At 44.1% G+C, this 13,265-nt stretch overlaps 1 protein-coding gene across 1 annotated transcript in view; it reads right to left on the bottom strand.

The window, feature by feature from the left end:
• The window catches only part of LOC105685951 (neurogenic locus protein delta), a 28,520-nt gene extending 21,190 nt beyond the window's left edge, over positions 1-7,330 (bottom strand). The window contains exons 1-2 of the mRNA XM_012400449.3: positions 5,459-7,330; positions 1,170-1,472 (exon numbers count right to left, since the gene is read on the bottom strand). Of these exons, the coding sequence (XP_012255872.1) occupies positions 1,170-1,472; positions 5,459-5,518 (363 nt within the window). The 5' untranslated portion in view covers positions 5,519-7,330. The remainder of the gene's footprint in view (positions 1-1,169; positions 1,473-5,458) is intronic.
• Between the last annotated feature and the right edge of the window lie 5,935 nt (positions 7,331-13,265).

Raw genomic sequence — 13,265 nt, 5'->3', positions numbered from 1 at the left:
CCATTTAACTCGTAGTTATGTGCACCGTCTCATAGAAGAGGAGAACGAACCGAACGGTGTATAAGGTATATAGGTATGTATATGTACAAGGGGCGCCATATGGGTTAGTAAATTTAACTTTGAGCAAAGCCAAAGCGTGCAGTCTGAAGGATAGAAAAGGAAGGAAAGAAACGGAGAGAGAGAGAGAGAGAGAGAAGAGAGTAGGAGAGTTGGGAGCAAGAAGAGAGGAGAGGCCTCAGGGTCCTCGTACAAAAGAGTCTAAGCCATCTGCCACCGCTCTCTTGGTACTGGTGGTGGTGCTGCTGCTGCTGCTGCTGTTGTTGCTATTGCAGCAGGAGAGCGCGTATTACGTGAAGCGTTTTCGTACACGAAGTGTGCAGCAGGAGTTGGTTCTACGGCCTGAGTTTTTAGCTCGGTGATGTGCAGCACCGTGCGCATAGAAGTTGTACGTACGTCGAACGCTGCATTTCATGATCCCGAGGGAGGGGAAGGAGAAGACAAGTGCTTTGCAACTAACTTCGTCCTCTCTTTCCACCGCACACCATCTGTCGCTATATTTTAGTACGCCCATGTGTATACGGCATTTTTCTATGCTTCGTGGTTTCTGATTATCACATACCGTGTGGTCTTTGTTTCACATCTTTGTTTTACAAATTTTCGTCACTCGAGTTTCAATAAGGGCGCGAAGTGGGCGTACCCGGTTATTTTTTTTTTTCATTTTTTTTTTTTTTTTTCAACAGCGTTCTCCCGAGTTTCACAATCTTGAAATTGAATTTATTTTTCTCTTCAACCGGTCCAATGTACCATGTGTACGCTCTCTTGTTTCCGTATGGAATTTGGGTAATGATGACTAAACTATAATTATTTTTGAATCGACTCAAGTAACCGGTTTCCATCGTCCTACGGCCATTGTACAATGCAGCCCATCGGTTAGACCATCGATTGATTTATTTAATAGTACACATCCTATGATTCATAGCCCTGATAATAATAATGACAATACGATATGAATCACCGTGAAAATATGTCGTCACAGAGATTTCTTTATGATCAAATTGATTTCCAGCCCGACCCTCTCGAATTGAAAAATAACATCCTCGGATACGTCAAAGTTAGGCATGCAGTAAATGACGGAGGATACACGTGTGTATCTTTATTGATCGACTTACCGGCCACGTAAAGTCGAACGGGAATCTGATGGGGTTGGAAAAGCTCGGCAGAGAGATCGTGGGGCTCAAATCGACGACGTTATCGCCCAATACGGGCGTAACGACATCTCCGAATGTGCACGGTGTCGTGGTGTCGATTTTAGTCTGATAATGTTTCAGGCATACCCTGAACCTCGTTCTACATGATCCTGAGCATTCACCCGTCCTCGACGTACTTCCGGAACAACATTTGCCCAGACTGTCTTTCCCGTATTCATTGATGAAAGATTTTAACCTCAACTCGAACACGCCGGATCCGCTGACCTGAAAATTTCAAATTTAAATTTAAATTTAAACAAAATAATGTAATCATTACAAATCTTTTAGCTCACGCTAAAAATTCACAAGTCGTAATTCAGTCGTATAAGCTTTTTTTTCTTTTCCTTTTTCATTTTCTCCTTATTTCGCTTTTTGCGGTTTCTCATTGAATATTCATCGTGTTTCACTTTTTTTCCGCCTTTTTCATCAATGATATTCTAGGACCAAAAATATGCTACATAATAAGATGAGAGAGATGAAAAATACGGAAGAACCGGTATAATGAATTGAAGTGACAATTTTGGTTATCTTTTATTACCAACGTTTTTTCTTATCTTCGCTAAATTTAACGAGGTATAACTATAAGGTGAATGTATTTCCTGGGACAGCAATTAAAAGAGTTGACTCTAGAGATTCTTTGATTCTTCGTCTTTGTGAAAAAAATTGATCGCGATAACCGAGCGTTTATGAGGGGAGTCGAATAAAACAAACATAAAATGGAACATAATGTAAGAGGTTTCAACGTTATTACGTAAAGGCTGAAATGATCGATGATCGAGCGTAGGATACACGAGAATCGCCTCCTTCAAGGATCAATAAATACGAAAACTTGGAAACAGATATTATACACAAGTAATAGGGAACGAACACAAATGAATAGGCAAACATATAATTAAGCAGCGCTCGTCATCGAAATCCCAGAATAACCTGGTCGCTCGGAATTGTCCCCTTGGTATAACCTACATCTATACATATGTAGAGTTCATATACCACATAAGTCACGTGTGCATACACGAGTTGTACGTTGGCATCTACAAACGTTTGCCAGCGTAAAATCGTCAGTCATTCATTCATAAATCGGCCGTTTCAAAGATATCCCAATACTACGAATAATTTCACACCTACTACCGTGGTCGATTACAACTTTCTTCCGCGCGGTTTTTCATTCATTCGTTCGCTTATTTCCGGCTCCCCCTTAATTCTAATTTATTTTTCAATTTTCTTTCATCTTTTTCGTATACACTTTTGTTATTCTAAAGCTCGCACGGTCGCTGACGTCGTTGTCGTAGGCACGAGACAAAATAAGAAAGGAGAAAAAAAAAAAAACAGATATGTACACGTATGTATATAAGACCGAAAGAATCCAGGAACACCATAGCCAGGAGCAGCAAGAGCAGAAGCAGCAGGAGCAGCAGACGACTTTGTTAAACACCAGACGCGATTTCGAGAGCACCGTGCATCTCAAGTTTTAGAGGCCTGCTGTTAGAAACGACGGTGATGCTGCTGCCCTTCCACTTCTTCTTCATCTTCATCTTATCCCCCACCCCATTTTAACCACCCTACTCGACCGTTCAACTCTTTACTCTTCGCGGCGAAGGTAGTCAATGATCCTCGTCGGTCTGAATAAACAAACAAACCAATACGAAACATTGTAGCACGTCGGTAAACCCCGGGGTTGTACGTACACGTATAACTTGTGACTGCACCAATATTACAGTAGCTCAGCGGTGAGATGATATAAAAAAAAAAAAAGAAGTCTTTTATTACACGTGATGTAGCGAACTTCTTTTTTCGATTTTAACATTTTATGAAGTGCCTCGACAACGACGCGGAAATGGTCAAAGGCTTTGCTCTCCTTCAATTTTCGCAATTCAAAAATCACACCTCTCATCGCAATATTCGCATCGTTAAGTTCGTTAGTACGATTCACGTGTACGTATAAGTGGCGCGTATGTAATATTTGAGGAGATATTATAGAATTTCGTGTGCACACGTGTGCGAGCAGAATAAAGGAGAAATAAGAATAGAAAAAAGGGTTCAGAGTGGATACGAGAGATGAGACGAGTAACGCGATTCGAGTAGAGTAGGAAGGAAGTGAGGAAAGGGGTGGAGAAAAAGAAGCATTAAAAAAAACCAAAAAAAAAAGAAGGAAAAAAAGCTTGAAAATCGGGCGTCTGCTCAGCTGGCAGGAGGCCATCTTGAGAAATTTTCACTCTTATACTTTGGCGGAACGTATGTATCCACCGTAGAACGTGAGATGAGAGGATGATAGAAGAAAGGAGGAAATAAATGAAAGACGAAAACGAAAAATAGATGGCAAAATTCGAGACAGCTGACGCGACAGAAGCCGCCTCAACTTTCGGAAGTTATATGTATACCGAGAACGTGCGGCCCTAAAATATGAATGCGTAAAATTGTTGTGCGTAGGGGATAGCGTGCGAATAAGGTGGAGAAATGGAGGAAACTATAAGGGCGGGCGTTAAATAAATATCGAGTAACCAGAAATCGTTTATGGAGAAAAAAAAGGCAGTTCAGCGGCGCTATTAACGTCGCACGTGCGTCCGTAACACCGGAGTACCGAGGAGCCGGCGTCGTTCGTTCTGTTCCGTTCCCCGTTCTCTGTTATGTTTCTGTTGCCCGAGACGTTTCTTCATTTCATTTCGTTTCGTTTCAGAGGCACAAAAATACCCATACTTACGCCAGTTGCCACCGGGTATTATATACTGCCGCGAAAGAAGAGGAAGAAGAAGTAAGTATACACGGTGCTTATAACAACCGACAGCAGGGGTCCGACCACGCCGATTCGGATTGACTTTTGGCGCAGAGGTTTATTCTCGGATCCGAATGGCTCACGTGTATTTATGGATACCCCCAGTATTTCGTCATAAGCGATTCAGATATACCGCAGCGAACGCGAACGATGGTACGAAGGGCGCAGCGCGGAAAAATTCTATGAGAAAAAAGGGACGGGAAATCGAAAACACGCAGCGTCCAAAGGTTTTGGGGTCTCGATCGGCAGATCCGCATCGGAGTGAGAGTGAAACGTCAACTTGACGGAGAACGGTTCTCCCTCTTCCTCTACTTCTTCGTCTTCTTCTATTCGGAAGAGATAAAATTAAACCAACTAACCCGTTTGGTATTTGAAGCATGGTCGATGCTACCCGCCGAAGAAGAGATCAAATTGAGATTGGAATTTTTATGTGAAAAAGTGCGCGCTCCACGTCACGATATGGATAAAAGTGTGTTTCGAGGAAAACCGAGAAGCTGGATAGAGAGAGTCTCAGGTTTAAAACTGTGGAACGTGAAGACTAGACAATTCTAAAAGAGTTGGTTCCAGATTTAGCATTGTAGTAAATCTACTTTCCGTTCTCTCTTTCGACTCTTCTTCAGACGGCGAGAGATGGGGGTCGGTAGAAACGATATGGAGAAAACTACATAGTGGTGCGTTATAAGAGTGAGAAAATAAAAAGAATAATAAAAAGACGAGGAAAAAAATCTCTCCCAGCGAGATTCGGCCAGCCCGGTTCTCTGTGAACCCTTCGAATCCCCAACCCTGACTAATTGTGAGTTCTCAAACTCGCGAAGAGGAGAGAGAAAAAGGGCAGAGAAGGAAAGAAAGAAAAAGATCCCACGACAACAGAATTATGAAATTGGAGAAGAAACTCACTTCAGTCGACGTTTCAAAACAACATCCACACAACGGAACAAACGACGACCGACTGACTTTGATTCCGGACCAAACAACGTGTCATTCATCGGAACCAAGAGTCTAGCCCTATATTTACACTCGCCACCTTAAAGATTCTTAAAGAGGAATACACTCCGTTCGGTTCCTCGTATTTCTCTCTATCGCGCGGTTCGATTCAAAGGCGAGAAAATTGAAAGATCTATTTACTGAATGGAAACAAAAGTCGTACGCGAATCCAACGAGCGGATATTATAAGAATGACGAATTAAAGTCGGCGCCAAAGAGACTCGAAACATACGCGATGCCAAAGTTAAAAAACCCCACGCGATGTCAAGTCAGTCGTCTCGTGTGGACCTTTTTGGCTCTCCGAAACGGAAAAAACAAACTATGTACATACGTCGACGTCCAACGTCGAAGAGACGTATTGCCCACGTACGAATTGCAGTGCATACATTTGACGAAAATCAACGTTTCCGATTTTTACTGATTAAACTCTAAACCCTCGATCAAGTCTTCTTCTTACCTCGAGCGGAGAGGGTAGCAAAACGACAGCTGCCGTCCACAGGATAACGGTGGTCCACATGTTTTGCTTTTTATAAAGCCACGGGACGTCGTTTTAAACGCTGGTTTAAAAATTAAACCAGGTTCGTAGCCTCGTTTTTTAAATCGGTGTTACCTTTTCGAAGATAAAACGCGACGACACTGCATAGCCATGGAACGCTACTATGACGCGGATAATTATTTAATATAATATATATATGTATATATATATTAATTATTATTATCGGATGCACAACAAACAACACTGTATATATACTATTATCGAGCACAGTTCTTTCTATAAATCAGACAAAACTGCCAATTCGGTGATGATATTCAAACATACGAAACGAACAAGACAAAAAAATATACGTATAGAAAATATATATCTTCGGACGTAGCAAAATTGAGAAAAAAAAAATTTTCTTCTCGATATAGATAACGAATAATAAATAAATATAATATTCACTGCACACTTTTCACACTTAATCCAAATCTCGTTTGTGGTCGATGATAATTGTCGAACAAGGTAGAGAAGAATTGTTTTCGTGATACGACGCACACCGGGAACGTTGATTAATTCTTTTCGTTTTGTTTTTTTTTTTTTTTTGTTTCTCTGTTACGTCGATTAATTTCTTTATAACTTAATCAATTGTTGTTTTCGTAGACAGCTCTGTCAGAGATCATTCAATTTACTTCACACGTCCGCACTCTCGGAGAAAAAATTATTAACAGGACATTCCATTTCCCGTACATCATTACTGCGATACGGTAGTTTGTAAATTTTCTTTCACCCTCTCTGTTAACGAAGAAGGTAGAAAAAAAAAAAACTGAGAATAATAATGAAACGAAACAACCACCAATCAGTTTAATTCTCGCTAATATTTATATCAAAATTTCTACAACTCTCGTTGTTTTCATTTGTGCGAATGTTCTTCTCGTTATTGTCATTATCCCCGCATGTATGAACTTATTTACACACACTCGAAATAGAGGAAGAAATAAATGAAAAACCGATCGACTGTGTTCTTCCCTTTGATATTGTCCTCGTTTCGGTGTGCGAAATAGGTGGATAGTTTAATATCGACGGGGTGGATGTAAAAAAATGTATTCTTCTATTTGGTCTTATGAACCCCGGCGAGAAAACCAAACACGCGCGCGTTCGACTCTCCTGCTATTCACTACTCCGTCGCTGAGAGGCTACTGGTGCGAGCCTTCGGCGCTCTGTCTGTTTCTCCCCCACGCCGACAGAACCAAAGGCTACAGCTAAAGCAGAAGCAGCACCGGGCCTCCTCTCCTGCCTCCCAAACTCGCTCCTTCCTTCCTTCCTCTATAGCGGGATAGGATAAACTGGGAAGAGAGCGACGCTAACGCCGCACTTTCGGAACGAACGTGAAACTCTTTGAAAACTGAACACTCAACACTTTGCCAATCGGTAGTTCGTACCGCCGACAGATGTCCCCTCGACTATTTCCGACTAATATTTCGATATTGAGCGGGAAACTAACTTCAACTTCACTTTTTGGAATAAAACTTATCCGGCGAATCGTCCCCTCACGGTTTTACTCGACGTACACTTCTCGGTGGCTAGATTAAAACAAAATTCAGCAAAAACTTTACTTTAATCCACACGTCGTTGTCGCCGTTCCGATTCCGAAGGGTTGGAGCGAAGTAACGTTCTGAAAGGTTGTCGCGGGTGCGATTTTACTTAACGTTTTACTCTACTCAAATTCACACACTCCCAACGATCTGCTTGTTTCGGAGTGCAACCCTCGACTGGAGGTTGCAGCGTGAGGCTACCCCTACTTATAATGGCGGTCCCCCCGAGGGGAGTCGGGCCCCAGTTTAAGGGGCAGCTGCAGGCCGGCTGCACGCGCCACCCCCACCACGCACCCTGTGCCAGAGTAAAGCAGGCCGTCCGTCGTATTACTCCAGGAGGAACGAACCAACCAACGAATACGTACCGCCGGTCTCTGCAGCTCACGGATGATGGCTTCGGCCGAGCGTATTACCCCCTCCTCGAATCAACGGTGGCACGCGCCGAGTTCCCTACCAAGTGACGTCATACCCTACGCACGACCTGGAGCAGAGAGGAAAGAGGAAAAAAGGAAGGAGAAATGACGAGGGAAGAGGACCCAACTAGCGCCGGTGCCTAACTTAACACTTTGACAAAACCTGCCCGAGTTTCAACGAGTATTCCTATACCTATGTATAATACGCGACGCACATGTTCGCAGGTATTTTTGTCACTCCTTTGCAGGATATACTCCAGAGTCCGATCCTCGTGGATTTTCTGTGGGCTGATTTTTCGAATTATCCGTGCAATCGGAACGGAGGGATTTCGTAAGGGATGATTCTATCGAATCTCATACGCACGATGTTACATACGGAGAGATGTGAAAAATATTCCACACGTATAGAAGGAATCGCGTTCAACCTGCGGAAATTACTTTCACAATGAGTACGTACGCGATGCCACGCGACGAGGATGGAAAAATTTCACTTCGTAATATCCCCGAGGAAAAACGTTGCGTAACGTGAGAAAGAAAAAAAGATCATCTGGGATTCGTTCTCTCTATTTTCCAACGATCTATGGGCTAGAATTTTCGGACGAAAAATCTCCACGTTTATCCGAACGATACGAATGCCGTTTATGTAACAAAACCCTTGCACGGGTGTTAAGGTGTGTAAACAAGCCGGGTGGTTGCGACGAGCGGACCACGTATAACGGAGGGGAGGGGGTGTAAAAAAATGTACACCTCTATACACAAAGGTGACGCGATTGCGTTCCCCGATGACTCTACGATACAGTCGTTTGGTATATAATCGGGTTTTCCCTCCGCACTGATAACGCACGCTGGATATCGCGTACAGTTATATACCGATGTTATAAAAATAATATATAGTTATACATACGCAGGCGGTACGCACGGTGTTCTTTGGGTGTAAATGGAAGCCTTTGTCGTTTTAAAACCAAACCCCCGGGTTTCAAGGGACTGCTTCTCCTCTTCCTCCTTTATCCCCCTTCTCTCTCCGTCCTACTCCCCTTTTCCCCCTAGTTAGAACCAATGCAGCTAGCTATACGTATACGTGTATATGTATATCCACACGACTACGTCGAGGACGAGGGGCTCCGGTGCTGCAGGCAGAGGTGTACGGTGTTCTTCCGGTCGCGAGGTGGTTCAACAGGTCAGACCAAGGGGGAACCAGATGGAACCACTTCCTGCTGCTTTTTTTCCCCCCTTCAACGCACTGCAAGGCGTGTACGTAACATCGACCTACGCATACTCCGTACGCGCGTCTCCTTCTAGTCCGAAGCTACGTAGGGCACACTTCGCGGCATCGAGCACGCAATTTTTCCGCGAGTCGTACGCAGTCGTTTGCATATGTATACGTCATACGTGAGCTCCCGCCACGTACGCATGGATAGGTAAAACTAACGTCGACGCGTATTGCGTACCTGCGTAGCGTTCGTTCGTCACACTCGCGCGATTTCCACGTCGTAGACGCGTTACGAATTATACGTCCGCATCCCCTTGGGCGAAAGTCGTACCGTGTAACGCTCTTCTCGATGATGAGCGCGCGCGCGCGCGCGGGCTCCCGGTAGCGGAGAGTATATGTTTTTGAACGAGAATCGCAACAACACCCGTTCACCTCTCAGCTTTTCGTTCGGACGTTTGTTCGTTCCTTCGAACACGCAACGCAACGATGACCCCGTTCATTCATTCTCGGAGGAAGAGCACGTATGGTATATATATGTATATTGCACCGTACACATATTTCGTACCAAGTTCAGCTATAGAAGACGATCTTACGCAGTCGCGATATATATGCACATGCACGACTCCTCTGCGAAGAACGAGGTCTTTCACTTGTGCCGCACCGTGCGGGCCACCTCACATGCACCGCGGGGTCGATGACCTTGAAGGCGTATCACGTCTGTCCACCGAAGCATCGAACGTCGAGAATCGCGAACGGATCACCGATCACCCTTCCGAGTTTTCGTTCTCGTAAAAGAAACTACAGGGCGGATGAGATTTCCACTAGAGTCCACGGCTGCACGACAGCCCCCGCGCGTATTTTCGATCGGGTTTGATCGAGGTGAGAGATTCGCTCGTCGTCTCGACGATACGATATTTTCGTAGCGATTAAACCCCGAGGCAATTAGGAGTTGAACCCTATCCCCCCCGTATTCCGTATTCCGTATGTATACCTAACTCTAACTCGTGTCCCATGGGTGCACCGAGCGTTGATATTGAGCTTTGCCAAGGGCAAACGGAAACACGGTGCTGGGAAAGTCAACATCGAGGTAAGAAGGTAGAGCCCGCTAGAAAACTTCATCGCCACGACCGCTCCGGCGAAACGATTCTCCAATCTGCCCCGGTGAATCCGCTCACGGAAACCGGGAGGACGTAAGTCCTGCCGGTTGGGAATTTCTGGCAACTGAGCAAACAACGGCGTTAAACGAGAATCCTGGCGCTGACCCGGCGCTGAACGCGATATCGTTGTCTGGAATTTTCAAATAAATCATGTCGATGACGTACCAATTATTGTACGGTAAAGTGAATTAATAAACTCACCGCATATAACTTCGCCAATTTTTTGCTAATTAAATTAAACGACTTTTACGACTCATCGACTATATTAATATCACCGTTAAATTATCATTAAAACGGAAATTATCGTAGTCGTAATCATCGGGTAGGTATATCGGAGTTGTACCGATGGTCTCGGGGCTCCACGAGGAACGGTCGCGTTCGACAAATTGTACGTTATATGGGTGATTAGATAAGCGAAAATTACAAAATCAATTGGGCTCCAGTTGAGTGCTGTATTAAAGGCTTTGAGGAACTTTTCGTACGAGGGGAGGATTTGAAACGATGAAAAACCAGCTATAATATATCGCTTATAAGGATTATCCCTCGGCAGGGTCGCAGCTTTTACGTCACCCCAATGAGTCCCCATTCCCCTGCGAAGCTTCTACTTTTGCATGCAGTTCGTGTTTGCCAATCGAGGCGGTGACTTAGAGAAAAGAAATTTATAGTTACGATGGAATTGAGCAATTTACACGCGAGTATGTACTACGGATTTCCCCTATAACCCGGGCGGGAAAAAGGACTATCGGGATAATTGTATATCGCCGGTTGCGGGTCGTGACTAGGAATAAAAAAACCGAATTTCGCTTTCATCCAATTCACTTGAACGAAATTTGCTACACATGGAAATAATTGTTATACCTATAATATGTTCTCTCAATTTCGAGTACAGAACTTTTCACTCTGTACGCAAATATCGACGCATGATTTCGGAAGAAAATAAATAAATTCATCAGATCGAGCTGAACATAAAAGTTTCGCTGTTCGTTCGCAAAATTCAAAAATCGCGCGAACCCAATCGACGAGGATTGCGAATTTCGAAATTTGCATATTCACACAAAGCGGAGCGACAATCGGCCGAATCTTATTCAAAAATAATTCAGGGGTTGACGACGATTGCCCGCGGGGTCTTCCGAGTTAGCTGCAGGGAATAAGAAGACGAAGAATAAGAGGAAGAAATAAGAAAAAGAGACGCGCGTGCGACGCGTGCCCGAATATCGACGATTTTCTCCGAGTTTAACCGAGGTATTGGAAACCCGGAGACCGAACCCCGATATAACAACAATAATAAGGATAACAATAATGATAATAATAATAATAATAATATTCTGACCATACAGACCCGTAGCCTGAGATACGGATCGGATGTTGCAGCTGCTGCAGCAGTGTGCAGTCCGTCGAACCGTTTCAAAGTTTTTCACTTCTTCTCGCATCTTCGTCTTTTACTCGAACGGCGGGAGCGACTATCCTCCCTCGTGTACCTTCTTTCATAGCTTTCTGAGCGAAACCTTAAATTCCAGTGACCGAAGGGCGTATCTCACTTTGTTTTCGGTTTTTATACACGTTCAATGCCGATCCGGTAATACTAATTACTATTTGCAACAGTTATCTGCAGCGGAGTACGCGCGTGGTAAAATGTTGTTATATATGCGCGTATACGCGAGGCGAGGCAGGGAGCGACGAAGAGAAATGTCGTCCGTTAGTTTTTGTCTCCGATATAAACTGGCTTATTACCCGGCTCTCCAGCGGATATCTTCGACAAACTCCCCGTACGAGCCGCGTGCTCGTCCGACTTAATTTAAAACAGTCGCGGCGAGGTAGAGAGAAAAAAAAAAAAAAGAAAAAAAAAAATTTATCAAAACCTCGAGTGACGCGCCAGTTTATAATTACGGAAGCGAACTTGAATTCCACGTCGGTTCTTTTCCTCCTATGTATTTCGAACCACGATACGACGATGCTTCGTCGGCAGATGAGATTAAAAAACAAAGAAACGAACGAACGAATAAAAAAGAACGATCATCGGAATACGACGCGTCTAATTTCTGTAATACTATAACGAACCCTTGCCCCTTTTTGTTCCTGAAATATGCAGTTTTGAAACTTGGCCCCTCCATGGAAGCGCGTCGGTCAAGTTGAGGTATTAGGTATGCCTCTGCGATGCACCCGTCGTACGTGGTACAGGTTTCTCTCAAAAGTCTCGTAGAGCACCTGGATCCAGGAATTCATCCAGAAGGAGGAGAGTCTGTCGATACGAGCCCGAATTCTTCGGCTCTCTTTGCGGCTCATGGAGGAAAATCGATCCGAAAGTTGACGAATATTTCCACGGAATTGAAAAAAATTTCGAGTCAAGGAATTTTTCGATCAATTAGTCGCTGAGATTTTCACCGATTCATGAGAGCTCGATTCTTTATTTCTATTCGTGTACTTTTCGCGTTCGGTGCGTCGGAGAAACGAACGAAGGAGAGGAAAAGGAACGAAGAATAAGGGCGAAGAATGAGGAGATGAAAGGGAGAGTCTGGCGTCCCTGTGCACCTTGACTTTTAAGGATTTTCTCGGCATGCAGCCGGCTCTTTGGCCCATTGGAAATTAATAGCTTTCCCATTGGGTCAGTCGATGAGCTGCAGTGCCGGGGGGAACTATACCGCACGTATACGTATGTACAGAATGGGACGTTTTTTCCTCGTTAAAGCCTTTTCTTCGCGGTTCGTTGGACAGCGCAAAGAACTTCTGCTGCTTCTCGTTTGTTGGATTGACCGTTTTTCACGTTGTGCATGCGTAACGGATAAAAAGACGCCTTAAAGACGCCCATTATGTGCAAGAAATCTATACGGGCGTAACGAACCGTTGGATCAGAAAATTAATCTTTCTTACAAACCTGGTCAACAATTAGTCGAGTGTCAGGTTCAGTTTCAGATTGGATTCCCGTGGGTCAATTTTTTAATCCTATTTCAAAACGTTTACTCCTGCCGATCCCACGCTCGTAGCGCACCGGGCTGCACGGGGACTCCAGTTTCCCTACAATGGGTGCGCAGATTCACTACCTGAACACCGAGAAAACCTTTCTAATTGAATTTTTTTCGACAAACGTTTCAGCAATTCTTGTTGTACCTGAGGAGAAAATTTTCTATGTCTTCGACCGCAAGTTCGGGCAAAAAATAATGTCCCCAAAGTGATTTTTACCTACGTATTTTGCGAGAATTCAAGATCGCTCGGTTTTTTTTTTTCAAATCTCAAGTACACGAGGGACGTGGAAAATGATCGATGTGAAAATGTCGTCTCTAAAGTTCGTTTAAAATACGTGCAGTATGGGCCGAGAAAAAGATTCGTTCATTTCACACAACGTTCATATAAAACGCTGAATATTCTTGAACGAGGGCTCTTTCTTCGCGTGGAATATTTTTTCGGTCCACCCCG

Source organism: Athalia rosae, chromosome 1, assembly GCF_917208135.1.
Source record: "Athalia rosae chromosome 1, iyAthRosa1.1, whole genome shotgun sequence".
NCBI lineage: Eukaryota > Metazoa > Arthropoda > Insecta > Hymenoptera > Athaliidae > Athalia > Athalia rosae.
The sequence above is the reverse complement of the archived record's forward strand: the minus strand, read 5'-3'. Positions and strand labels throughout refer to the sequence as shown.